At 33.3% G+C, this 23894-nt stretch overlaps 2 protein-coding genes across 2 annotated transcripts; both read left to right on the plus strand.

The window, feature by feature from the left end:
* The first annotated feature begins 10814 nt into the window (after positions 1 to 10814).
* LOC119635402 (coiled-coil and C2 domain-containing protein 2A) lies at positions 10815 to 17172 on the plus strand. The gene is made up of 10 exons (XM_038030211.1): positions 10815 to 12434; positions 12496 to 13202; positions 13270 to 13508; positions 13577 to 13697; positions 13765 to 13939; positions 14776 to 15240; positions 15311 to 15565; positions 15640 to 15878; positions 15941 to 16064; positions 16984 to 17172. Exons 1-10 carry the CDS (start codon positions 10815 to 10817, stop codon positions 17170 to 17172), a joined length of 4134 nt encoding a protein of 1377 aa, XP_037886139.1.
* A 6-nt stretch (positions 17173 to 17178) lies between these two features.
* Positions 17179 to 18384, plus strand: LOC119635403 (60S ribosomal protein L34-like). Its single transcript, XM_038030213.1, has 2 exons — positions 17179 to 17217; positions 17962 to 18384. The coding sequence occupies exons 1-2, from the start codon at positions 17179 to 17181 to the stop codon at positions 18382 to 18384; spliced, it is 462 nt and encodes a 153-aa protein (XP_037886141.1).
* The last annotated feature ends 5510 nt before the right edge of the window (positions 18385 to 23894 follow it).

Raw genomic sequence — 23894 nt, forward strand, 5'->3', positions numbered from 1 at the left:
AAAAAAGGCAAATCCACTTATTTCTTACGAGAAGCCAACAAGTGGCACAACCATTACGGACGCTTGAATTATATTAGTCTAAGAGAAATGCTCAATAAAACATTAAAACGAAGTTGAATATCAAGGTTTCTAGAGATGTTCGTTGTTCAGATCGCGTTAAGTTCAAGTGCGTTCAAAGACCATTCGAGTCGTCAGAAAAAGATTTGATTGCATTTTTTTTCGTGGTCCAATGAACAAGAATTCAAATGATGGTAGCGGGTACTTTTTTAATTTCATTGGCGAGAAATCAGGACCCAAGAGCGAGAGTCACGCGGGAATAAAATTAACCTAATAAGGTAATGGCGGGGGGCTTATCAATGACGCTTTTGATGCTTATTTGGCAAAATATGGAAATAGTGTAGCAGTTGAACGTCTTCTTTGCATCCCAGCAAAACGATGTGGCCGGAAGTGTCAATTGTATGTTAACTTATATGACGAGATGTGGCATGCTTTGTACGAAGGTAGATGGATTGGTATGAGCTGAACCAGTAAATACAACCAAGTGTTTACGCAATAGAATTCCAACGAATGCACTGAAGGATGTGACTTTAATTTCAAATGTGGCACGGCAAGGAACTGGTGTTAGCTCAATTGAAAACGTTCACTTCTTTGGCTGTGAACTTTAAATGAACAGGTGAAGACTACTTAGTGGTGGCTTAATCTTATATATCGAAACATTATGGATTGATAGATAGAGATAGCAGACTTTGACTTTTACAATAAGTCAAGTGTAAGTCAATCTTCACCATCCTGGGAGTTTCAACAGCAAGTAATGGGAGAATCTGCAGATAAGTAAAAACTTTTTGCGACATCTTTGATTGCTTTTCTACTTTGAGAGGTTTTGAAGGAAACTGTTTTTAAGGAAAGCGAATCGTGTGGAAAAATGTATTCAATGAAACTTTATTTCTTATGAATTTTATTAGAAAATGTTTTAAGAATCAAATTTTCAACCCTCTACACAGATTTAGGAAGAAAAATTATTTGAGAAATTTGTACAATGTTATGCTTTTAACATAAGATCACCTTTTAAAAAATTTAAAAACTAAGAAAAACAAAATTTTGATTTGAAGAACAATTAAAAATTTTATTAAAAACATTTTGAGAAAACAGAAAAAAAAAAAAAGAAAAGAAAAACAACAAAAAAAGTAAAAAGACAATCCCAATAAAATTCCATTTCCAATTTATTTTACGACAATAAGTTGGTTTTGACTAAATTCTAAAGGTAATCGAATATACTTGCTCGTACACAATAAATATATTTTTCAATTCTTCTAACAAATATAAGATTTTTTTCAATTTCGACAGCAAGAAAATTCTTTACAAATTGTGCAGATTGATTAACAGTGATGAACAAAATTGCTGAAGCACTTAACTGGAATTTGTATTACTCTTACTGCAGAGAAAATTTAAATTAACAGCATACTATGGTAGGATACACTAAGTATATGCTTTACTTTCATTTAAAAAGCATACCCAGGAAAAGAGAAGAGAGTAGAGAAATTGGAATTCTTTCCGCCCACTTCCTCTTCTTATCAGCAAAAGTGCAGAACCCCCAAAAAAAATATCACCTACGGTATGCAATCAGAGCTCATTTAAATCGTTTTCCACAATTTCTAAATCGAAAATTTGTTCTATAGGAAATAACAGCCCAGATGCGCAAGCACAATTATGTGCATGCTTAAGGGATTTTGTGCGTAATCGACTAGACCAGCTGGTTCATATAGCCTAGAACAACTAGTCGAGGTAAACGAATCTAGTTAGTTTAAGCTTGTTAGAGTAGCTAACAGAAGTAGACCATCCTGGCCTATCCTAAATTTGCCTAAGACTGAGTGAGTGAGATTTAAAAGAAGGAAAAAGGATGGAAGGATTACTACCGTCATTCAAATGCACAATAATTTTGCCAATCACTTTATTAGCATTCGCAGTACACAATACATTTGTGTATGTTACGGAAAAGCTCTGTGGGAACATGTTGCTGCTTACACTACCGAACAAAACATATTTTTTTTAGGTTTCTTATAGCGCAAAGGAAGCAATTGGCCTAAACGAAGAAGAACAGAAGTGAATGCACTTTCATATATGATATATAAATAAATATCTATCTTGACTTAGTGAAGGAGAAGGGAAAGAATGTTGTTTTTATAAAAATAATAAAAATAAAGATTGAATGAAGTGAACAAACTTTGTAAGTGTGTGTGAATTAAGAAATGTAAAGCATTTCAATTTAATCAACATTTTTCTTTATATCTATAAAATAAAAATGTAAGTTATGTACATACATATATGTTACATCTGAAAGGACATATATAGCAATATTTAAGTAAAAACATATTTAAGTAAGTGTCAGATGAAGAAATCACTAAGTTTTAAGAAAACTATTTTCATTTATTCTAAGCTCGGTATCCAGGCAATCTGGGGAAGTTTACCAGCAATTTTTGGTGCTACGTTTTTTCCATAAAATTGCAAATTTTTAATATGTACATAATTTCTTTGCTTTGACATATGAATTGTGGATTTTATTTTTGCCGTTCCCTAAAAATTATTTTTCTCTCAAGTTTATTTTCTCGCTCAAGTTTAGCTTACATTCGACCAATAAGTAAAAAGTTGAAATAATAATTACAATAAGAAGAAAGCATTCTATAGATGTGCCACAAGGTAGTGTAGTATACTAATTTACTCATTCCCTTTGCGAAGCGGAGAAATGTGCCCTTCAATAGCTTTTTAAAGTATACCCTTCATGAAGGGACATGTTTCAGATAACGATAATCAGATGCGATTATCTCGTCTTTAATCGTCTAATTTTTGACTGCTTAAATTCCTAGAGACTGTTCAATCAAAATTATAGAAATACCGCAAGCAGTAGTTACTGTAAGTTTAGCTTCAAAGCGGGCACAATTACTTGGTTATATAAGTTTTAAATAATCTCTGTTTTCATTTTGGATTGACTAAATGAATAATGAAAAAGGAATATAATTCAGTTGTTTGCAAAAAAAATAAAAAATAAAAAAATAAGAAGCAATAAAGGTACAAACAAAACGAAAGAGTACACAATTCACTTGCCTTTCCACTTGAATTTCAACTTAAATAAATGGCGACAAGCAAACATGTAGTGCAATAAATGTGCGGGCTTATGAATACGCATTAAGTTTACTAAGAACACTTCAAGCAATCGAGGATGAGAGGTTATGAGAGAGTTATGCACAATTTGCCAGTTCTCTTATATATATATATATATATATGTTATATAATGAATTTTCAATAAACTTTACATTAAACTAAAGCAAAGACATTGTTACTAGTAGTTGTCATTTTGAGGATGTAGAGATTGCTACTAAATTCTGTATACTTGTCACGTTAGTGAGAAGTTTAATCAGAACATTTTCAAATTTTTCCTGTTAACAACAAAAACATAAAAGAAACTTTTTTCATTTATGTAGTTAGCGAAAGTTCAGGCGCCATTTGGTTGAAAGTAAAGTGTTTAAAATATTCCCAGCGGCTGAGTAAAACGGTAGATCATGTTTGTCAAACATTTGGAACTTAGTTTCAAAATTTCGCCAATTAAAGTTCGAAATTTGTATAATTTGAAGCACAGACTCATAGCAAACGTATGTTTATTAGAAATTGATCTCTTCTTGTTTTTTATTTGATAACTTGTCTATTCTCTGTGCAAAAGTGTAAACTTGAGTGAATTTATTTCTATGGGACAATTAAATAAATTCGACCAAAGATTAAGTTTTAATTTGCGCATTGAGCTCTCTTTAAGTAAAGCTAGGTGGAAGCTTAAGCGGTGGTCCAAAGAACTTAGGCATCCTTACGTTAAAAAAAGACTATATACATATAGATGCTTAGTTAGACCAATATTTGAGTATGCTTCTGTTGTGGTGGTGTGGTCTCCTTCCTGTAGGTGCTACATAGATTTAATTGAATCCGTTCAGAAGCAATTCTTGCTGTTTGCTCTTAGGAATTCAGGTTGGGACCCCCATAACTCTTTGCCTCCTTATGAAAACGGATTGCTTTTGTCAGCCTTACCATCACTTGAGAAAAGCAGATTTTTTCTTTGTGTTTCCTTCTACTTGGCGAAACTTGAGTGTTCCTACTCGTTTTTCTAGGATCTTCTCGTTAAGCTTACTCAATGTAAATATAATTATATCGGTCCGAAATTGTTTGCAGAAACCTTAATGATATCTAGCACTTAATCTCACTATCGAACTGTTCGAAGTCTAGGAAAACAATTATCCTTATCCAAGCGATTTGCCTATGTCACATTTAAAATAGCTTGCAATCTTAACATCTCGTTATTACTTGAAAATTAACTGGTGTTGTTTACTGTTATCGATTGCTAAGCTTTTGCATGGCTGAGCGGTTGACTCGCAACTTGGATCTGTACCGGTGGTAGATGTGCTTCTGTGACCGATGTGTACTGTAGTAATGTGGTTTTTTTTTTTTTTTTTTTTTTTTCTTTTTTATTTACACATGAATTATTATTTTTACTTCACTTCGCTTTATGTGCTTTATATGAGTTTCTTTGTATTAGTTTCGAATATCAGATTTATTTCTTAAAGTCAATTGAATTCGAGTGTTAATTTATATTAGCTGAGTTTCATGTGTATATAATTAAATAAACAAATTGAAATACACGTTGAGCTTGATCTATCATTTTTTTTTTATTAAAATCCGTGTAAAATGTTTCAACATCAGCTTAGTCGCAACTGCCAAAAATTGTATGAAAAATTCGATTCAAGCCGTACATAAACTTTGTCTTCTCTTCAAAGTTTAGACACCTGCCATAGACAGTTGTTATAGTTTAGGCACTAAACTAAACAAACTGTAAACTTTTGCGACTTGGCATGGTTTTGCGCGTTTTAAGCGCAGAAAACTAACTATGAACAATAAGAACTAATTAACGAAGGCTTCAAAAGGTTTTGCTATCAGCTTTCTTTAGTATTTTGCAAAGTTTCTTATATTAAATCTATAATATTAAAACAAATACAATGTGCATTTGCTTGTTATGCCGAAAAAGATGAAAGCGTTACAAAACAATAACTTTTTTTATAAGAACTTAAGAATATATATATGTCTCTAAGAACGAATTCATTTTTTCGTTTCATCCGGAAAATTTGAATCATGAACATACTGTCGCTTACTGTAGAAAATTCAAGTGTGATAAGATGTTTTTTATTGACACTTATTGAGATAATTGTTGATTTCGATAACAGCCACTCGCCATGTAAATGTTTTAACGTGTGCGCAAAGGCTGTTATTGTTATTTTACGGAAAGGCTCGTTTACATATTTACAAACTTAACCATCATCGAATTTTCTAGGAGATAAAAATTTCAAGCAAAAAGAAATCCATATTCATAAAGTGAAGTCGCCTTATGTAGCTGCCGGTCGACGAAAAGATTAATGACAATTCTCAGAAAAAGGCAGTTAACACAATGTGATGACGACATTATGATATTGGCAGTTTGTTTGTAAAAGACTATGTGAAGCAGAGTACTTGCGGAAGGCAAAGTTAAGCCAATAAAGTTGAATCCTAATACTCGAACCTAAACGTTGCAAATAGAAGTTTCCGTAAATAATCCATCTGAAAATAGGGGGTTTGCTATCCTAAAAATCACCATTGAATGGTACAAACTTAATCCCAGAAAGGTTCGGATAAAAAAGCGTAAAAGAGCAAAGAGACATTTTTAAATTCTGATTGATAGAATTCCTATGCTCGGCGAGCAAAATGTGTGATATATAAAGCGTTTTCTAGCTGTCAATGTTTAAAATAATTGATATCGCATGAAATTTGGAAGAGATCCTTTCTGGGTAGATAGTTTCCGAAAGTAGTATAGTTTTTTGCGTTATACGTCTGTATGAACTTTCCACGAGACATTAAAGAATGTGTTCAGTTATAGTTTTTCAGAAGAGTATGTCGATCCGGGTAAAGAAAGATAACTGCTGAGATGTTATGGGAAGTTGAAAGGAAGAAAATAAGAATTAAAAGGAATTGTGAAAGACTTTAAAGAAAAAGAGTACGCAGCGACATGTGGGAAGAATCAGCGGCTGGCACCGAATTATTTAAACTTTCACGTATAACTTTGGTGACATTTTCTTTTTTCTTTTTGTGGCAGTCGGCTGTTGTCTGTCCTCTAACTGTATTATATGAAAAATATATATCTAGCACTTGTTTGAATACAGTCTGTCTCCGCGATGTCTATGGTAAATATTCTCTCGGTCACATAAACGAAATTTGGAAAGAACTTTAGAAGTTCTTATATGTTGATTGACATTAAACGTGGGCCAAATCGGTCAAGCAATACCATTTACATACATAATAAGTGGCAATAATAAATATTCTATTTTTCATATATAGATGGTAAGTACAAAAGTCGAATATAATTTTCTTACCTGTTACAGCTTCTCTTAATGTTTTATTTCTCAAACATTAGTTTTTTTTCGCCACCGTAAATCCAGTCGTTTCCAAAGTGCAGGAAATTACAACAACAGTTGTCTTTGCTCTTTCATGCCTTCACCTAAGATCTCACTTGTCGAATGTCATGAAGTATGATCTTCTGAGGTTTTGTTTCGTCTGACACTAAAAGAATATTTTTCTTTATGACTCCTTGTATCGTTAGGCAATTCCTTTCCTGATCATACTACGTTATTTTAAGTGCCTGGATACTACATGTTTTGCTGGACAAAGCGATAAGAGCATACCTTCATATCGTTATCGAAAATCCCGTAGATTTATGACTGGCAAGAGCAAAAGGTAAGCTATCCTCATCAGAAGTATAGCAGAAAATGTGTGCAAGAAAAACATTCATCCTAACTCCGAGCGCAATTGACAATCCGAGACCGTTGACTTTGCGGACTATACAAGGAACCCCTCTCCGTTGAACGAGCTTCTTATACAGAGTCGTACATCTGGTCACACTATTAATTTCCTTGTATTATGTTCTCTTTACAATTTTCCCTTATTAAGCGTCCCCTTAGTTCAATATGATTTAATAAATGTCTTTTAACAACAGTGTTCACATCTCGTTTTGTTTCAAGTGGTAATACCATGAGACAAATTAAGAAATAAACGCACTAAGTTGTATAGAAACACAAATTGCTTTAGTTGAAATTAAAATACTCTTTCATTCACTTGTTACGCTCTCCCGCTTTCCCTTTTTAAAAGATGTGCTTGAGACGCATTATATACAACACATTCTAGGATATGGTTACGAGCATTAAAGTATTATCGGAAGGAAGGAAATTTGAATTATCTATGCATTGTAATTGATTCGTATATCATTACTAGCGATGGCTGTTTGGCGGTCATATACAAATATATATTAAGCTTATTACCAAAATTTCCTCTAAAATGAATGAAGCAAATTATATGCGGGTAAGTACTACATAGAATGCTGAAAAGTTATTTATACAAAATACAGAGTTCTTAATAATTGCTATCAAGAATTTGTAAATATGAGTTTCGCTAAGATTTTATTGCAAGTAGTTGAATGGACTTTATTCTAGAAAATTTATGTATTATTGACACAAGAAATGGAGAAGAAGAAAGCAATTTATGGAGTTTTTTTTTTTTTTTTTAATTTTCAGTATACTTTACGTGATTGCTCCGGCGCACGCATACATACATATAACGGATTCTAGTATAGCCTTATGTATGCTGATGAGAAACTTGCATTTACCAACGTTAACGATGAAGTTGCTTGACTTCGTTCTTAAGTTCCTTGTTTTCTCTTTCAATTAGCGTCTAGGTAAGTTCTTATTCCAACATTCTTATGTAAATAATGAGCGTAAACTTTTTGCAATGAAACGAATCTTGGATACTAATTGCTACAATAAACATCATTTTTCCACAATTGGTGGCTTGTCAATTGGCTGAACAACAACTTCCTGCATCAAAAGTTAGCTGATTGCTAGTTACCCGGTTTTTTTAGTTTTCCTTTTTCATTTGCAAATCCTTCGAAAATTTTATAAATTTATAAAAATCATATATACCCTTAGATACCCTTAAAATGAGTTCAATATATTAACTTGAATTTATTGTAAACTCGTTTCGATTTTTCGCAACATTTTCTAATATTAAAAAAAAGTGATTCTCTTCAAGTTACACTAAGCTGTTTCAAACTAATCAAAAAAGAAGGGAAAAACTGTCCATTACAAGTTTGTAAGCTGGCAAGTAACGGTTACTATGCTATTCATCCAAAATGATGAAAAAATTATTTCAGGGCATATAGAAAGATTATAATATTATAAGTTAAGATCTTCGCCTTATTTTGAAATGCTCGATAAAAAAAAAGACTTTGTAACGTTCTTGCAAACAAATGGCAAGATTGGCTATACAAATGATATCAAGATGACAGTTCATAAATAATGAAAAAAGAGAACAATGTCACGCTTGTTAAATTTCGCTATAACGTTTTAACGCCATTTCGTTCATGGAGATAGCTTGAAATTTCGATAATAAGTGCATGGTGTGCTCTGTTTGACCAGTCGCCAATGAATTCAATGAGATTCTTCAAAAAATTGATGAAGACTAGAAGTTTTCATCTTATAACATCATTGCGGCACTAAGCATTAGTTAAAGAATAATTTTGAACCATTCGCATAAGCTGGGTTATAAAACAAAATAAGACACTCGATTACCAAACGGTTAATATTTCAATGGAAGAAATTCGCATTTTTTGAATCGTGGTTTAAGTGCATAAAATCAAACCATTTTTGAAGAGAGAAATCGCATGCGACAATGATGCGCGAACCAGGTTGTGGTCTATAATGGATGATGCTGCACAAACTATGGCAAGCTCCGGGCTTATATTACGCATGATAATGCTCCATGCTTGGCATGGATAATGAGTTGTTCTAAACTGGCCAGAGGATTGAATCCACTCTTTCGAGTTCGCAACTATTTGCGATTAAGACGAGCAGTTGAAGTCAGTCATCTACAATTAGTTAACTGGAAAGGCATCGCCTTCTATCAACATTTCGCAAATATTGGGAAGACTTTAGATGGGAAATTTTGATACACTGAAAGTACGATTCGAACTTTCCTTCGTCCGATTACCGCTTATTTCGCTCTCTGCTCAGCTCCGTTGATAAAATAAAACTCAGACCAAAAGAGATTTATAAATCCCAAAAGCTATACATCGATGTCACAGTCATTTCGCTAGCGAAATGGCATATGTCTTAGGTCGAGAAAAGAATTTTGCTCTTTGTTAAAATAAATATGCGCCATTTTGTTCGATAAAATTATGTCAAATTCTGACTTTTAAGTCGTGCATGTATATGTGCATAACAGAAAAAAATATTTCATAAGAGGTACGAAGAAAATCTATAGTAAAGTGAAAACTGATTTAACTTGTCTTTGCTGACGTCAACAAAGCTCTCATACATTCTTATATATCATTTTATCAATTTAAGTTTAAATGACAAATGAAAATTACAACTAAGAGAAATAATTGCTTTTAAAATGTAAATAAAATAGTCTTCTTGTTTAAAAGCCAACTACGTTTAAATTTAAAAAAAATCAACCCTATTTTTGATAGAATAAATATTATATATTAAATATATGAAATTCTCTTCTGTTATGCCCTATACCAGCTGTGATAAGAATATGTTAAGCTTCTGGGGATGTACGTAACAATAGCAAGGAGTTAGATACATCTATGCGTTCGATTTAGAATCATGTTCTGAATCGATTTCAGCTCGTACACCCGTCTGTCCACCTGTTATTTTTATAACTATAACTCGCTATATTCTGCGGGACTGACACGCTTTGAAAGAAAAAATTCGTACATTAATGCGAAAATATTGGTACAGTAAATCCAAACGTAAACAGCAAACGCGTTATAAGGGGGATTACTGCGTATGAAATTTAAACGCCTTAGACGTCCAAGACTGTTTATCTCATTCTATCTTATTTCGACTAATAAAATTCTCTAACCTCCTCTGTCATAAGTTATTAAATTTGTTTGGCTATATAATGATCTATTTTTCGTGAGAGCCTTTTTATAACTAAAAATTACAAGTCACGGCTTAGTTCTTTAAAGAACGTTTATAAGGAAAGGACTCTCATCAAAACGAATTTTCATGCACGTAGCATACCAGCATGAAGAATAATTAGGTCTTGAACGAAGGAATTAAGTTTGCACAGCACATAGGAGTAATCACGCATTTATACGACAATTGACGAAAATTAATTTTTAGCGTTTCCAAGTTTGGATCAAGTAGATCCGCTCCTTTTATCCCTATTATTAAATTCTTAATTTTGGGTAATAGTAGGCGCAGTGTTGTAGGGTATGTCATAGCTGGCCTTGTTCGTTGTAACGTTTTCTTTAGCTTGCCCTTGCTTCTTATGCCTTTTGGATATAGTGAGCTTGATAGAGAAAATGTGTGGTTACAAAATCCGAAGGCAATTTCAATATGAGAATTTATATAAAATAATTCCATGAAATTAACATGAATGCAAAATTTTAAACGAGAGTGATGAACTGCTCTAAAAGCTACGCAAATGCAGGTATTGTTATGATGCTTGATATGTCAAAAACAAACGAAGCCATCGATAGACACATTATTTTTGAAATTCATGAACCAGCAGTTACCTTCTAACCAAATTGCGCAGCACGATAAAATGTATTTCTGTATAAGCAAACTAAGCATTTTAACGTCACCATGACTACAGATGGGTGTAAGGTAAACATTTCAAAGTAATCGATATGATAGTTAGCAAAAAAGTGTGCTGCGAGTAACTTACAAACTCGGTCTTAGTCAAAGAGCAAAATGGAGCAGATGAAGAATTCAAAGAAAAGCAGGAAGAAGGTGAAAGTTTCTAAAACAAGAAGTGCACGTAGCAAAACCAAGGAAGAATGGCAAGAAAAGAAACAAAGAATACAATTATCGCGCGTATATAAAGAAACTGAAAGAGAAGTAAGCTTGTTGTTGCAGCAAAGCAGTTTAATTAGTGAATCAAGTGACGGTGCAAGCAGATATAATGACGATGATCAGACACCAAGCGAAAAATTCTTTTGTGGTACAAGCAGTGAACAAGCTGAAAGTAGAGAAAGTAGAGAAGAAGAAAACAGTCAAGGTCTAACAAGTGCTGTAAATGAGTCGAGAGACGAAAATCTTAATATAGAATGGTCTAGCTCTGATAGAAATAGTCAGCCCACTTTAGCTTCTAGCTTCATACAAATTGATGAAGGCGAATGGAAGGAGGTAATTAAAGTGGAATGCTCCAAATTTGCTATAACAACGGAACAGTTTATTTACAAGCCTCAACTGGATTTCAATTTATTTGCGCCATTTTCAAAGAAACTTAGTATAAAGAGAAACTGCAAACTTATGCTGCAACGTTATAAGGAAGAAGCTAACTCACGAAACATTCGATTGTCAGCCGAAATAAAAAATGCCTTAGAGAATCCCTGCAATTTTGAGAAATTTTTTCGTTCCGAAACCTTGTACCGCACCTCATGTGACTTTCAATTCAATCCGGTTTTCATAGAACCTACTCGGGATCCGATAGAAATACCTACTAGAAAATTCTTTACTTTGTTCATTCGAAGCTTAAAGTTTAACGAACATCCCGACTTGAAGGAGGAGCATCGCGTGGCTAATGATTTGGAAATCTTACACGAACATTGGCGTCAACGTTTAGCGGAGAAAATCTGCGAAAGATTATATGCTGACTTACAAATTGAAAGGAATATTTTGCAGGAGTTGTTACGCTCAACTGCTGATAGTGCGCTAGATGACAAGGACAATAAGAAAGCGCAACGCATTGAGCATCATATGGTTAAGGTTCGTGATTTACGTGAAAAATACTACAATGAAGAGGCTATAAATAAACAATTGTTAAGAAGCATCTTGGACGATTGGCTTAAGCTTAAGAATATACGCCATGAGCAAGGTCAGCAATTCACCCGTTTGAAATTGCGTATAAAAATGGAAGAACTAACTGGCTCAGAGGTTAGAAGACGTCAAAATTTATGGCTAGAAAGATTTGAAATCGATTTAAATGAAATTTATCGTGAAGAGTTGGAAAAATACTATCAGAGTAAACGTTTGTGGCAAGAAAAGGATGGTCAGGGAGATTACTTTAGGAAACCTAAAAAACCGAATGTCAATCAAATCTCTGATAGACTTAAAGAAATCTATATGAAAAGTTTCTCTGACCCGCAAGAACCGCGTTTAGATGTGATACGTACTTCAACGAATGAGGCGAAATTTGCTGACTTACCTGGTCCCAGAAAATTACAAAGCTATTTTTTGTGCTTGTTTTTCGATAAACAAATCGTTGGCGAAACACTTACTTATCGCCTGGAAAGGGACCTGGGTATATATATGAATGAGAAGATACGTGTAGTGCTTGATCGGCGCTTGCCTAGAGATATAAAAATTAAGGTATCTGCCTTTAGTTGAACAATAATTTAATATTTTAATTTTTCTATTCTATTTTCTCAAGCTTATTGAAAAATCAAAAATGAACATCACTAAGAGCTTAGCAAATATTATTGTTCCGTTGCCTTTACCCTCCGCATTGGGTACAGAAAATCAATCCATGAATATAAGCTTCTCTTCACACAAATTACCCCTTTCCGGTTATTTGCGTTTGGATCTACAATGCGATGAGCAAGTATACACTGAGGATGTTGTTGATATCCTGTTCCCAAAACCTCAAGAACATATACAGATTCCTAAGCATATTTTGAAAGAGTGGTATGATAAGAAGTTTTTAACGAAGGACTATGAAACTGGAAAAGAAGCGAGCGGCAATCATTACTATGATGAGTACGATAGTGATCGTGATTCACCCTCGCCATCAGATACTTGCACTTTCCAAGAAACTTTATTGCAATTCTGTGATACGGCAGAATTGTACAATAATAAACGCTGGCAAATTCTGCATTCACGTTACCTAAAAGATGATCCTCGGACAAGAGATTTAAAATTTGTACCCATATTGGAGCACGAATTGTTTTTTGAATGGGAGGACAACGAAGAAGTTATAGATCAAGGTGACTGGATGGATCCGGTGGATTTGCATAAACACGAAGCCAAAAAGTATTTATATCAACTTTATACAGCTTTGTATAGTCAATGTAAAAGTGTTACTCACGTAGTCGAGAGTAGCGAGAATTTACTATTGAATGACGAGCCCATGAGTTGGGGGTATGCGAATGATGAAAATGAACATTTAGAAGTACTGCTTATTAACGATATTATATTAATTTTTTAGAGCTTTATTTCAAGCCATCAAGTCAATATTCCAGCCGAGACTATGCGTTAACGTCAGTCAGAACTTTTCGAGCACTTTAAGTACGCAAACGTTAAGCATGGATTCACCTCAAAATTTTAAGATAATCATTAACATTACTCGAGCCACCGGCATACCAGTACGGGTAACTAATAGTGGCGAAGAAAATTATCATAAAATCAAGGATAGAAATGGAGGCGCGAATGAGTTCTTCAGGCAACGTATGGAAATATTTCTCTCACTTTTAATCTTAGGATAATTTATTCAATAATTTGGTTTACAATTACAGATCTAAAGTATTCGAATGTACGGCCATTCATATCGGTTAGTTATAAAGATAAGTTATGTCGCACTTTAGCTGCGGAAGGTTCAAATCCCACCTGGAACGAACAGTTAACATTATCCATAGAGTATGAATTTAGTTGACGGTTTGCAAAATTATTTAGAAATTTTACTACCTTCCACTCTCTCCTTCAGTGGCAGTTTGTCGGAACTAAAAGCTGATATAAAGATTTCGTTATTTGATGAAGTTATAGAAAGCCATTATAATGACGATAATTCCGTGAAAAGTGTAGATATTTATCAAAGAATTCAAAACAATTGGTTGGGAGAATATCGACTACCAATACGCTGCTTATTAAAACAACAAAAGGTATTTAAGAAATATCACAATACACTTTTTAAATAATAAATCTTTTATCCCTCGAGAGGCCACCAAAGCTTAATTGCCTTTAGGCGAATGGTTCAGAAAAGAGTTTTTTTTTTTTTTTGAATTATGAACAAAATAGGTTGAGATTGTAGGAGATTGTAATGTTCTGGCGCTTTGATAGATACAGCAAACGATTTTCTTTGAAAAACCGAGCAAAACAAAGATGGTGGCAAAAAAAAAAAAAATGCTGGCCATTGGTATGACATTTGCTTAGACTGAAAACTGTTTATATTTGAGACCTTGTATCTCTACCGACCTTTGCTCAAAAAATAACAACAACTCGAGCGCGGTTAATGAAGAGGGCGTAATGTGGAGCAGAAACAAGCGAGCGTTCCCCCGCTTTTGCAAGCATCCAGGAAAGTTGCGTCAAACCTTTTAATATTCGGCCATTACACCATTTCACTAAAAGCAAATGGATTGGGTTAATAAATGTCTATCTCTGTCTCTTGCGTCTTTCCTAACGACTTAAAAGTTGAGAGAATTGCTTTTGAACGTTCTAATGTAGCTCGTGTGCACTACACAACAAGCTGCTATTTCAGATAAATTATTATTCGCAGACTACACTAAAAGTCGTTGAAGACGCTAATGAAAACCTTTTGATCAGGAAGCAAAAAAATAAACTTTTGCTGATGCTATTTTCAGAACGTAGATATGAAAATGTGCTCTAGGTTTTGATTTGCAAAAGCTTAAAATTTTTTAGAAAATCGATTATAACGGTTTCTTCAAATTCTTTTTCTATATATATGCAGTTTACTTATGTATAATTTCATATTATTTAGCTTGACGGTATCTTCGAGCTCACTATACCTCAAGTTATCGTGGGATATAAACGTCCTTCCTTAGGGAATTCGAGTTCAGAGGCCAATATTACGATCGATCAATTTCCTGAAATTAAAGATGCCGTATATCTTTGGTGCTATTTGCGTGTAGAACCCTGCTATGAATTGCCGGATATTAATACAAAATGTTTAGAGTGTTCAGAGCTAACGGAAGTGGAGCAATATCTTCGCAATTGGAGCATCGAGGCTAAACGGTTGCATACTGCCAGTTACCTAGATCCTATAATAGGTACAGCAAATGGTAAAGGTGTTTGCATGACAAGACTTTTACAGCCTTTGCCTCCTCCACGCTGGCAAAGTAACGATCATTCTATTGAAATTACTGCCCGGTTTGTTTCTTTATTATCATTGTTGAAATTATATGATCCATGTTTGCATTTAAATGGTATATGGCTTAATAATGAGGTATGTATGTATTTAAAAAAAATTGTTTTGTTTTTTCAATCTATTTCACTATTACTACAAATCAATTTAGGTCCTTTTGGATACCACTTGGGGTTCTGTTAAAGATCTGGGGGTGCTACTCTGTAATTATTTGCTCTATATGGGATTACGCTGTTGGTTGGTTTTGGGTTCAACGAACACTCAAGGAGAATCAGCTTTCGTTTTATATGAAACTGAAGAGGCGGCTGAATTAATTTTACTGGATCCTTATAGTGCGAAATCTTATGCAGTTAAAGAAATATTTTGTCCTCTGCAGACCATTAAAATGATTGTATCCACTAATAATGTTAGTGGGCTTCTTAGCTCATTGGTATGTGACATGTATTAATATGTTTCATCGTAACTTTTGTTTTCGAACAGATTTACTTAAATTTACAAACACATGCACGAGTATCGTTGATGAATTTTAATTTTAATGATACCTCATGCTGGTTGCCAATCTTTAGTAAGAAGAATCCCGCTCCTTTGGGTGGCTTTCAAAATAGCAATTACACATATCGTCCTTCGTATAATACGCGCGACTTGCGTTTAAATATTGAACATAAAATTATGAAGAAATTCCGCAGTTGGAGAGCGATGCGTAAAACAATTTGGAATCGGTCAGTAACATTTCAACACGTTTATTAATAAAAATTTGCTGAAAATATTTAAATCGGTTTAGAGCTTTCCAGCCATATCTCTTGGATATTCTACGTAATTTGGAACATAGTGTTTGCGCTGGTGATAGCTCCTATGACGAACTAAAATATAATAATAGTCTGGCTGCTGAATTTCCCAACTATAAGGTATTATTCTATATATATCAATATATCGGAAGCAGATATCTTTTCATATGAGTTCGATGGAAGACGAACATTTCATCAATATTGATTGAATTTTAGTGTAGTCTCGGTTTTATGCGATATCTTTTGTTATCCATTAGACCTTGTAAACTCTGCGGCATTCGTACAAAATAGTTCATCGGTATTTGTTACTCAGTTAAGTGTTAAACGAAACGTGTAAATTATTCTTTATTCAACCTGGTACATGCAACTACCATAAAAGAATGGAGTGCTCTGATAAAGTCATTTTATCGATTTTATTATTTCTCTCTTTTTTCTTTCGCCACACATGAAGAGTTCTCTGGCTACCATTATATTATGTGAAAATATACAAAATTGTACAGCATAACCTATGGGTGTAAACAGAAGAGTATATCAATTTTACCATGTTATAGGTGTGTGCACATACACACCCACATCTTAGAAGCCCTACAAGTGACATATATAGGTATTGATTAATAAGATTTGAAAGGAGAGCATATTGCTAAGCAGTCGTCGCCAGCCACAATTTTAAAAGAAGAAACAATTTACTCACCGAATTTTATATGATACCATTAAGGATAAAAATACTGAAGTGCGTAGGCAGTGATAGAAATTAGCCAAACGCTTAGTTTGGCAAGAGACTATTCGATTTTATTACTCAGTAGGCTACACAAAAAACAATTCTCCTATACTTTTACTCCTGCTTCTCTCTCGAATTCGACATCGTTTTATATTCCCAACTGTAAAATCTATAATTCTGTAGTTTGTTCAAGAGTTTTCAATGTAGTTACTTTAAGATTCGATTAAACTCAAATTAAAACTTTTATTTTGGAATTTCAATAATACACATTAACATATATTGTTTGCTTTCACCATTGTTTTCTTTATTTCTGTTTTCCAGTTATTTGGCCTCACATTGAATTTTTCATATACGAGTTTAAATCAAATTTCAGAGCGCATCAAAACAACAGGATTTCATTTGAATACAAGCCCTTCTGTTGAATTCTCTGTAGCCGTGCACATACATGCCTACATGAATAATATTCTTTCAGTGTGGATATTTCTTTTGTCGATTGTGCCTCTTCAGTAAATAGAAATGCATCAATGCGATCAACTATTGATGTTGGTTATGTTGGTTATGTAGTCATATGTGGAAATAAAATTACCATGTGAGAGAATAAAATATATATTTTTCTTTACTTATTGAAGCGCCATAACGATGCGGTATATGTTTGTATTGATAAACGTCTTGTTTATTCAGAATAATTTTATGTTTCCGCCTGATGGTGAGTTGATATATACATCGCTTAATCAAAGCGCAGGTCGTCTGTTTTAAAATACATTATATCTATGCATAGCAAGCGCTAATAGTTTTCATTGCTTAATTCTCGCCGTCTTTAAGGGAATAAAAACACTGAAATCAAACGAACTTCAGAAATTTCAAACGTAATGTTGTTCTTTAGATGGATGGAATTGTTCGAAAGGTATGGCGCTTTCTTCATTGCGAACACTTTCGAATTCCGAGTTTTGTTGAACTAATCAAAACTATTAAAATCCGAGAAAGGCCTGAACCTTATACAAGTATTTTGCCTTATATGTTATACGCGGGAAAGGTTTAAGTAGGCGTGATTCACAACCAAACAACTTATAGCATAGAATGGAACAAACTGTTGTCTGTAGTCGAGTTGAGATGTTCCCTTTTTGGCGTCGACTTCTATAATCACTATTACTGTATATACATATGTGAAAAGTCAGTTAGAGTTTCAAAAACTGCGTAATTTACTAAAAAGAATGTTCATAAGACAAGAACAAGCTGCACATAGTCTAACTGCGTTATCAACATCTTCCTTTTCTTTTATTTTCTTGAAGTTGACAATAGGGTGCAGCGTTTGACAGAAGGCGTATTGTGCGTATATCAGGTGGGTGCTTAGTATATCAATACGTCAAGAAAAATAAAACTGTGCCTAAATGTGGACAGTGTAAAGAGAAATTAAAGAGTATTCGCCCTACACGCCCCTGTGAACGTAGTCGACTGTCTAAACGTCAAAAAACTGTCGCCCGTACGTACGGTGGTGTTCTTCGCCACGGTTGTTTACGCGAACGCATCGTTCGTGCTTTTGTTATCGAAGAACAGAAAATAGTCAAGGCTTTGAAAAGCCAACGCGAAATAATGGTTAAACCCGTCAAACCTGTGAAGGCTGCAGAAAAGAAGCCGAGTAAAACAGCTGGTGCTGCCAAAACAGCATCTAAATCGGCCACAAAAAAGCCAGCTCAGAAATCAACCGGTAAAACGAAGAAGTGAAAAGAATTTTGGTTTTGTTCGTTAGAATATTTTCTGGGATAATTTATGTTTTTTATTATTTAATAATAATAAAAAGAAATAAGTACGCGAAAGAGTTTAATGATAAAACAAATACTAACAACCTGTATACATATTCGAGAAGCAATCCGATGCTTAATTCAATATCCATTTCATGGTTCAATTTAATACTCACTTTCCTATTTATATCAACATTCCATTTAGTAATCAATTCCACATTTAGTTCAATGTTTAATAGAATCTTTAATTTAGAATTCAGTTTATCCAATACTCGTTCTACTTTCTGAGTTAAATTCGTGCAAGTGTATGTAACTTGCACGATAAATTCATAATTTATTGCATCAAATGTATCCTCATTTTCTGAACTGATTTAAGTCTGTCTGTCCGTCGGTCCGTGTATTGTGTATGTTCTACAGGCAGTTATGTTCGAGATATTTCGTTTAACGTTAATGCAATGTCAAAGCTCTAATCGAAGGTAGATGGGCTTTATTGGGGAAATGGGTCCGTCCTTCTAATAATGCACACTATACCAATGTGAAATATTTATATGGGATGAACCAGTCAATGCCAACATATTGATAAGTCTAACTAAACTATTTATTTGACATACATACTTCTGTGTTATGGAGTAAGGTATTTAATATCTAATTTTCGTTTGTATGCTATAGTGCTTTAATTTATTGTAATAATCAATTCACTATCCAAATCATCCTTCCATTCCGTACTCAATTTATTACGCAATTCGATATTTCATTCAATACTCAATTCTATGTTTAGCTTAATGGCCATTTGAATATTTCATTGAATGTCTGACCCCAATAGTTGGTTTTAATTTTCGCTGAAAATAGTGTTTAATATTTAGTTCGATATTGATTATACTCTACGTATATGCTAAGTTTGTGCAGATGTACGTAACTTGAGATAAATTTATCTTTTATTAAACAGAATTCGTTTCATTTTTCCGACCGTTTTAAGTCTGTCTGCACGGGTATCTATCTAATACCGGTATATTTCAATCAATTTTGTTATATGGGGGCGCTTTAAACCAATAAAAAAAAGCCAGTTGAATGTGGTTTGGATCTGAACATCTGTACAATTCCGAAATTCTCGTATAACGACGTATATTGAATAAGTCGGAGACAAAAATCATATTCCGTTACATATCAACGTACTTACAAAACATGTAAAAACACTGCAGTTGTCCCCGACCCGGGAATAAATATCCTACACCGCTCTACAATTATTCATATAATGAATGATCTTTCAAAATAAGGCTTTATAAGAGAAAAGGATGAAGGGAGGAACCAATCCGAGTTATTTTCAGTAGCATTCATCGTAGGACTAAAACACGTTAGTGTACCAAATTTAATTAAATATCTCAAAAATCATGATCTGTTATTACGTTGTTGAGATATTAAGTGGTCCCAGATGTCGCATACATCTACACAAACTCAATATATTGTTGTGCTACAAGTGGTTTAGGCTATACAAATATGCATATGACAAGGTAGAATTTTTACTATTTGACGATGAAAATGTATCTATTATTATTGTTAATATCATTAATTTAACCAGAGAGTAATAAAGTCTTAAACTACTAGGATCTAAGGCTGTTGGCTTTATTGAGTACTCTATCACACTTGAGATTTGAAAATGTGCCCAAAGTAATCGTTTGGTATATAAATTTACTGTACTTGTTCTGCTATTGCGTTTTAATTCAGTATCGAATTCAATCTTCAATTGAATACCCAATTTGCTATTCAATTCAATATCCAATTCAATATTTGATTCAGTAATGAATTCAATTAAAAGTATCTGTTGCTGTGTAGCAGTTGCCTCTGCAATTGAAGTAAATATTTGCAATCGTTCGGCATTGTTATGCAGTCAGTACTACATCTTGTTGTTAAACAGTAATTACTTACTCTTCAGTCAACCCTGAGATGGATGTTACCGACCTCATTAGAATTGAAATTCTGACTAGAATTTTTATTAGACATTCTAATATTAATAAATATGAAAAATAGCCCTTGCACGTGACCTGAGTACAGAATAAAAAAAAAAATAATTATTTTTAAATTGTTTGCATATTGAGTGAAATCTGGAGGAAATCGCTTCACTACTTAAAGTTAGATTTGTGATTATCTCTCCAAGATTATGAGATATTATTACGTATCATTTCCAGTGAGGGGTACAGAAGCGTGCGCAATACCTTAGATGAACGACGAAGGTACGGACTTAAGCCGCCTTAATTAGATTAGATAAAATTAATTATTTGTCCTCCTCTCTCTTTCCCTTTCTCCTTCTTCACTCATTTATTCATAAATTATGTATGTATGTATTCTTTTTTTGTGTTATTTAGATTAATTTACAATTTTCAACTTGAGTTTGCGGAAGAGTTAGAAAACACTTGAAGGTATTATGTGAATTATAAGAAAATCACTACATATAGTGTGTTATTGTGCTTGTAGCACAATCTTTAAAGAAAATTGGCATATTTTGAATTGTGCACTTATGCCTTTTAGGTTCAAATAAACAGATTTTATGAAAATATTCAAGTGCAAGGAATTTTTACCTTAAGAGTACCGGCAGGCAAAAAGCAAGATATTTATAATACTCAAATAAAGAGAGAAAATTTAAGCAATATTTCAGAATTTGAATTGTTCAAGATTACAAATATTTTCAGTTTAAAACAGAGATGCAGGTATTGTTACAATAGAAGTGGCTTTTATCTACGTTTGTACGGAAAGGCAAATAATTCAAATGCAAAATGCGTACAAATTCCAACAAATATTTCATGTATGAGTACAACCTACGTTATACGTGTAAATGTTTCTGTTTATGTATATTTGTGTCTGTATGAACTAAAGGATATATTTTCATATGCGGAATTTGCGAAGCATATTTTCTTGAATTCAATTGTCAAAGGAAATCATATTTTTTTTAAAATGTAATGTACGCACATGTATGTGTTTCATGTTAACATTCATCGATAATATGTTATAGTACGTGACGTTACGTACGGGTATCAGAAAGTTTACAAGCCATCATCTACCATAATGCGCATATGACACGTGCTTACAAGTCTTAAAAAATATTGATATCTACGCATATATATACATGTATATCCATATATATTTATTAAATGTATAGAATATATGTAAATTCATATGCAAATTTCAAGAAAGCCCAAAAAGACACGAATTCTTAAGTAAACAACTTGTAGTGAAAGAAAAAAATTTCATCATTGCCTTTACCGGTCGTTTCCTCCTTCTCTTATTCCTCTTTCAAACAATATATGTTAACTGACTTTTTAACTTTACTAACTATATTTGAATTTATTTTGAGAAGAAGAGATAATTTACTTACATATATAACACGTATGAATATAGCCAAAAGGAAAAGTTTTAGCTTGTGCACAAGGCGAATTTTATGCGCACTTCTTTTGAGCTTGAAAAAATATAACATTAATAGCAAATATGTGCGAAATATGTCTTCTATGAAAAACTAAGGAATATGAAAATGTAACTAGTTATGTAACCTACAATCTTGATCGGGACCCATGTAGAGTTTGATTAGTTTAAAATTCTAACTTGATTTAAATCTGTCTGCCTAAATCCATGTCATGTAACATCGTTTCATCCAAGAAATCAAAACGTATAATGGCCCCTTATGACGTCTAACTAAGAATAAAATTAATACGATATCTAAAATATGTTGGATTTTCGAACATAAATATTGAGAATCAATTACAGAGCGTAAGACGATATATTCTCAATGATATGGTGTTTTTGGGAATTTCTGCCACTACGTGCCGTAACTCTGCTCGATTGTGTATCGAAGGCGAAATTTTTAAGAGGAATATTAAAACTGAACATAGGAAAATCGCATATAAACCTTGTTCTCACGGTAAGTGAAAATTATAAAACTTAACTGCAAGAAGGGGCGTGATACACTTGCAAACATGTACCGCGCTGGCAAGCTATTAGAGATATTGATCTTAAAATTTGTACGAATATTTCTATTGTCATGCCTTGCGGTGTAATAAAAATTCGCTTTAAGGCGAATAAAATTTTCTTCCTTGTTCATTGGATATGTATGCATAAAGGTAGTTATACATATTTTTCATTGCGTACATAAGTAATCGTTACATCACATAAGAGATCTCTTAGACGTTATAAATATATGCAACAAATAGTTGCGACATATTTTACATTCGGATCCTTTAGTAAATTATTGGATTAGTTTGTTGATGTTGTCGAATCAATCCTTTGCTGTAAGGGTAGTCGTCATGTCTTCTAAATTGTAGATTATCTTAAGACATGAAATTCGTAAAATGTATTACTAATTGAATTTTACAGAAAAAAAAAAAAAAAAGAGAAAAGAGGATAAGAATTCTTTTTCAGAGGATATAAACAAGATGCTATGTAGCTATTTAGCATATTTTATGATTGTTTCTAGCAGTAAATTCCCTATGATTATCTTTATTCAAAGTCCTCGAGCGTTTGTAGATGAATTAAGTAGCTTTTGCATTAAACTTATCAACATAGTATTTGAGAGAAAGTGATATATATTAAACGCTTTCTACGTGTGATCTACGGACACCTTAAATTTATTAAATGGATTAAATTGCATATATATGTATTGACTTAAGGATACGAGTAATAATTTTTGTCTGAAAAAGTATATTATTATACATAGAAATTATTTTTCAAAAAATCTCTTCAATAAGTGAACTAAAAGGAGGAAAGTAAATTTCGTATTAGTCGTTTTTATGTGGAAATGCATGAAAACTTAAGATTTTCTCTTTGCGTGTGACTAATAATCACTCAGGGTATGCCTCGTAAGCGTGTAATATGGTGATGATTACAAAAAATTGTGGGGAGAGCTAGGGAGTGAGTGCTGTTGGCAAATATATGCCTGATCGGTAAATGCTCTACCTGTACGAGCCGGGCACTCAGTACAGCTACGGTCACACAGTATCACTATCGCGAAAACCACAACCGTAACTAAGTATGGTCTACCGCACAGAGAATTGAAGTAGGGTATGCTAACTTGTTCGCCGCGCTTCATTAATTACTTGGCTGAGAAATTCGATTTAAAAATGAACCCGACATAACAGTGCATGGAAAAAAAATTTATTTTCCATATTCGAATAAATAAAATATTATTTAAAAAATAATTTTTTTCTTGCATTGTTTGTTTTTCACTTTCTAATCTATCCCAATTTGAATTCCCTATTTAATTTAGAAATAACTTATCTGTTCGCATTCTACTACCCATATAAAATAAATTATTAGGGAAGAGATAATTCCCGGTATTGTGATGCCTACCATATTTGACGTAGAATATCGGCACTTACCTTCAATCTCCTTTATTTGAGATTTATCTCAATAGTATTATTAACACAAAGACAATCCCCCACCTTACGGTATATGTCATTGGGGGATGTATAAAAAGTGCGATTATACGGCAATGCGATTATCTTTGGAACG

The sequence above is a fragment of the Glossina fuscipes genome, unplaced genomic scaffold (genome assembly GCF_014805625.2).
Source record: "Glossina fuscipes isolate IAEA_lab_2018 unplaced genomic scaffold, Yale_Gfus_2 26, whole genome shotgun sequence".
NCBI lineage: Eukaryota > Metazoa > Arthropoda > Insecta > Diptera > Glossinidae > Glossina > Glossina fuscipes.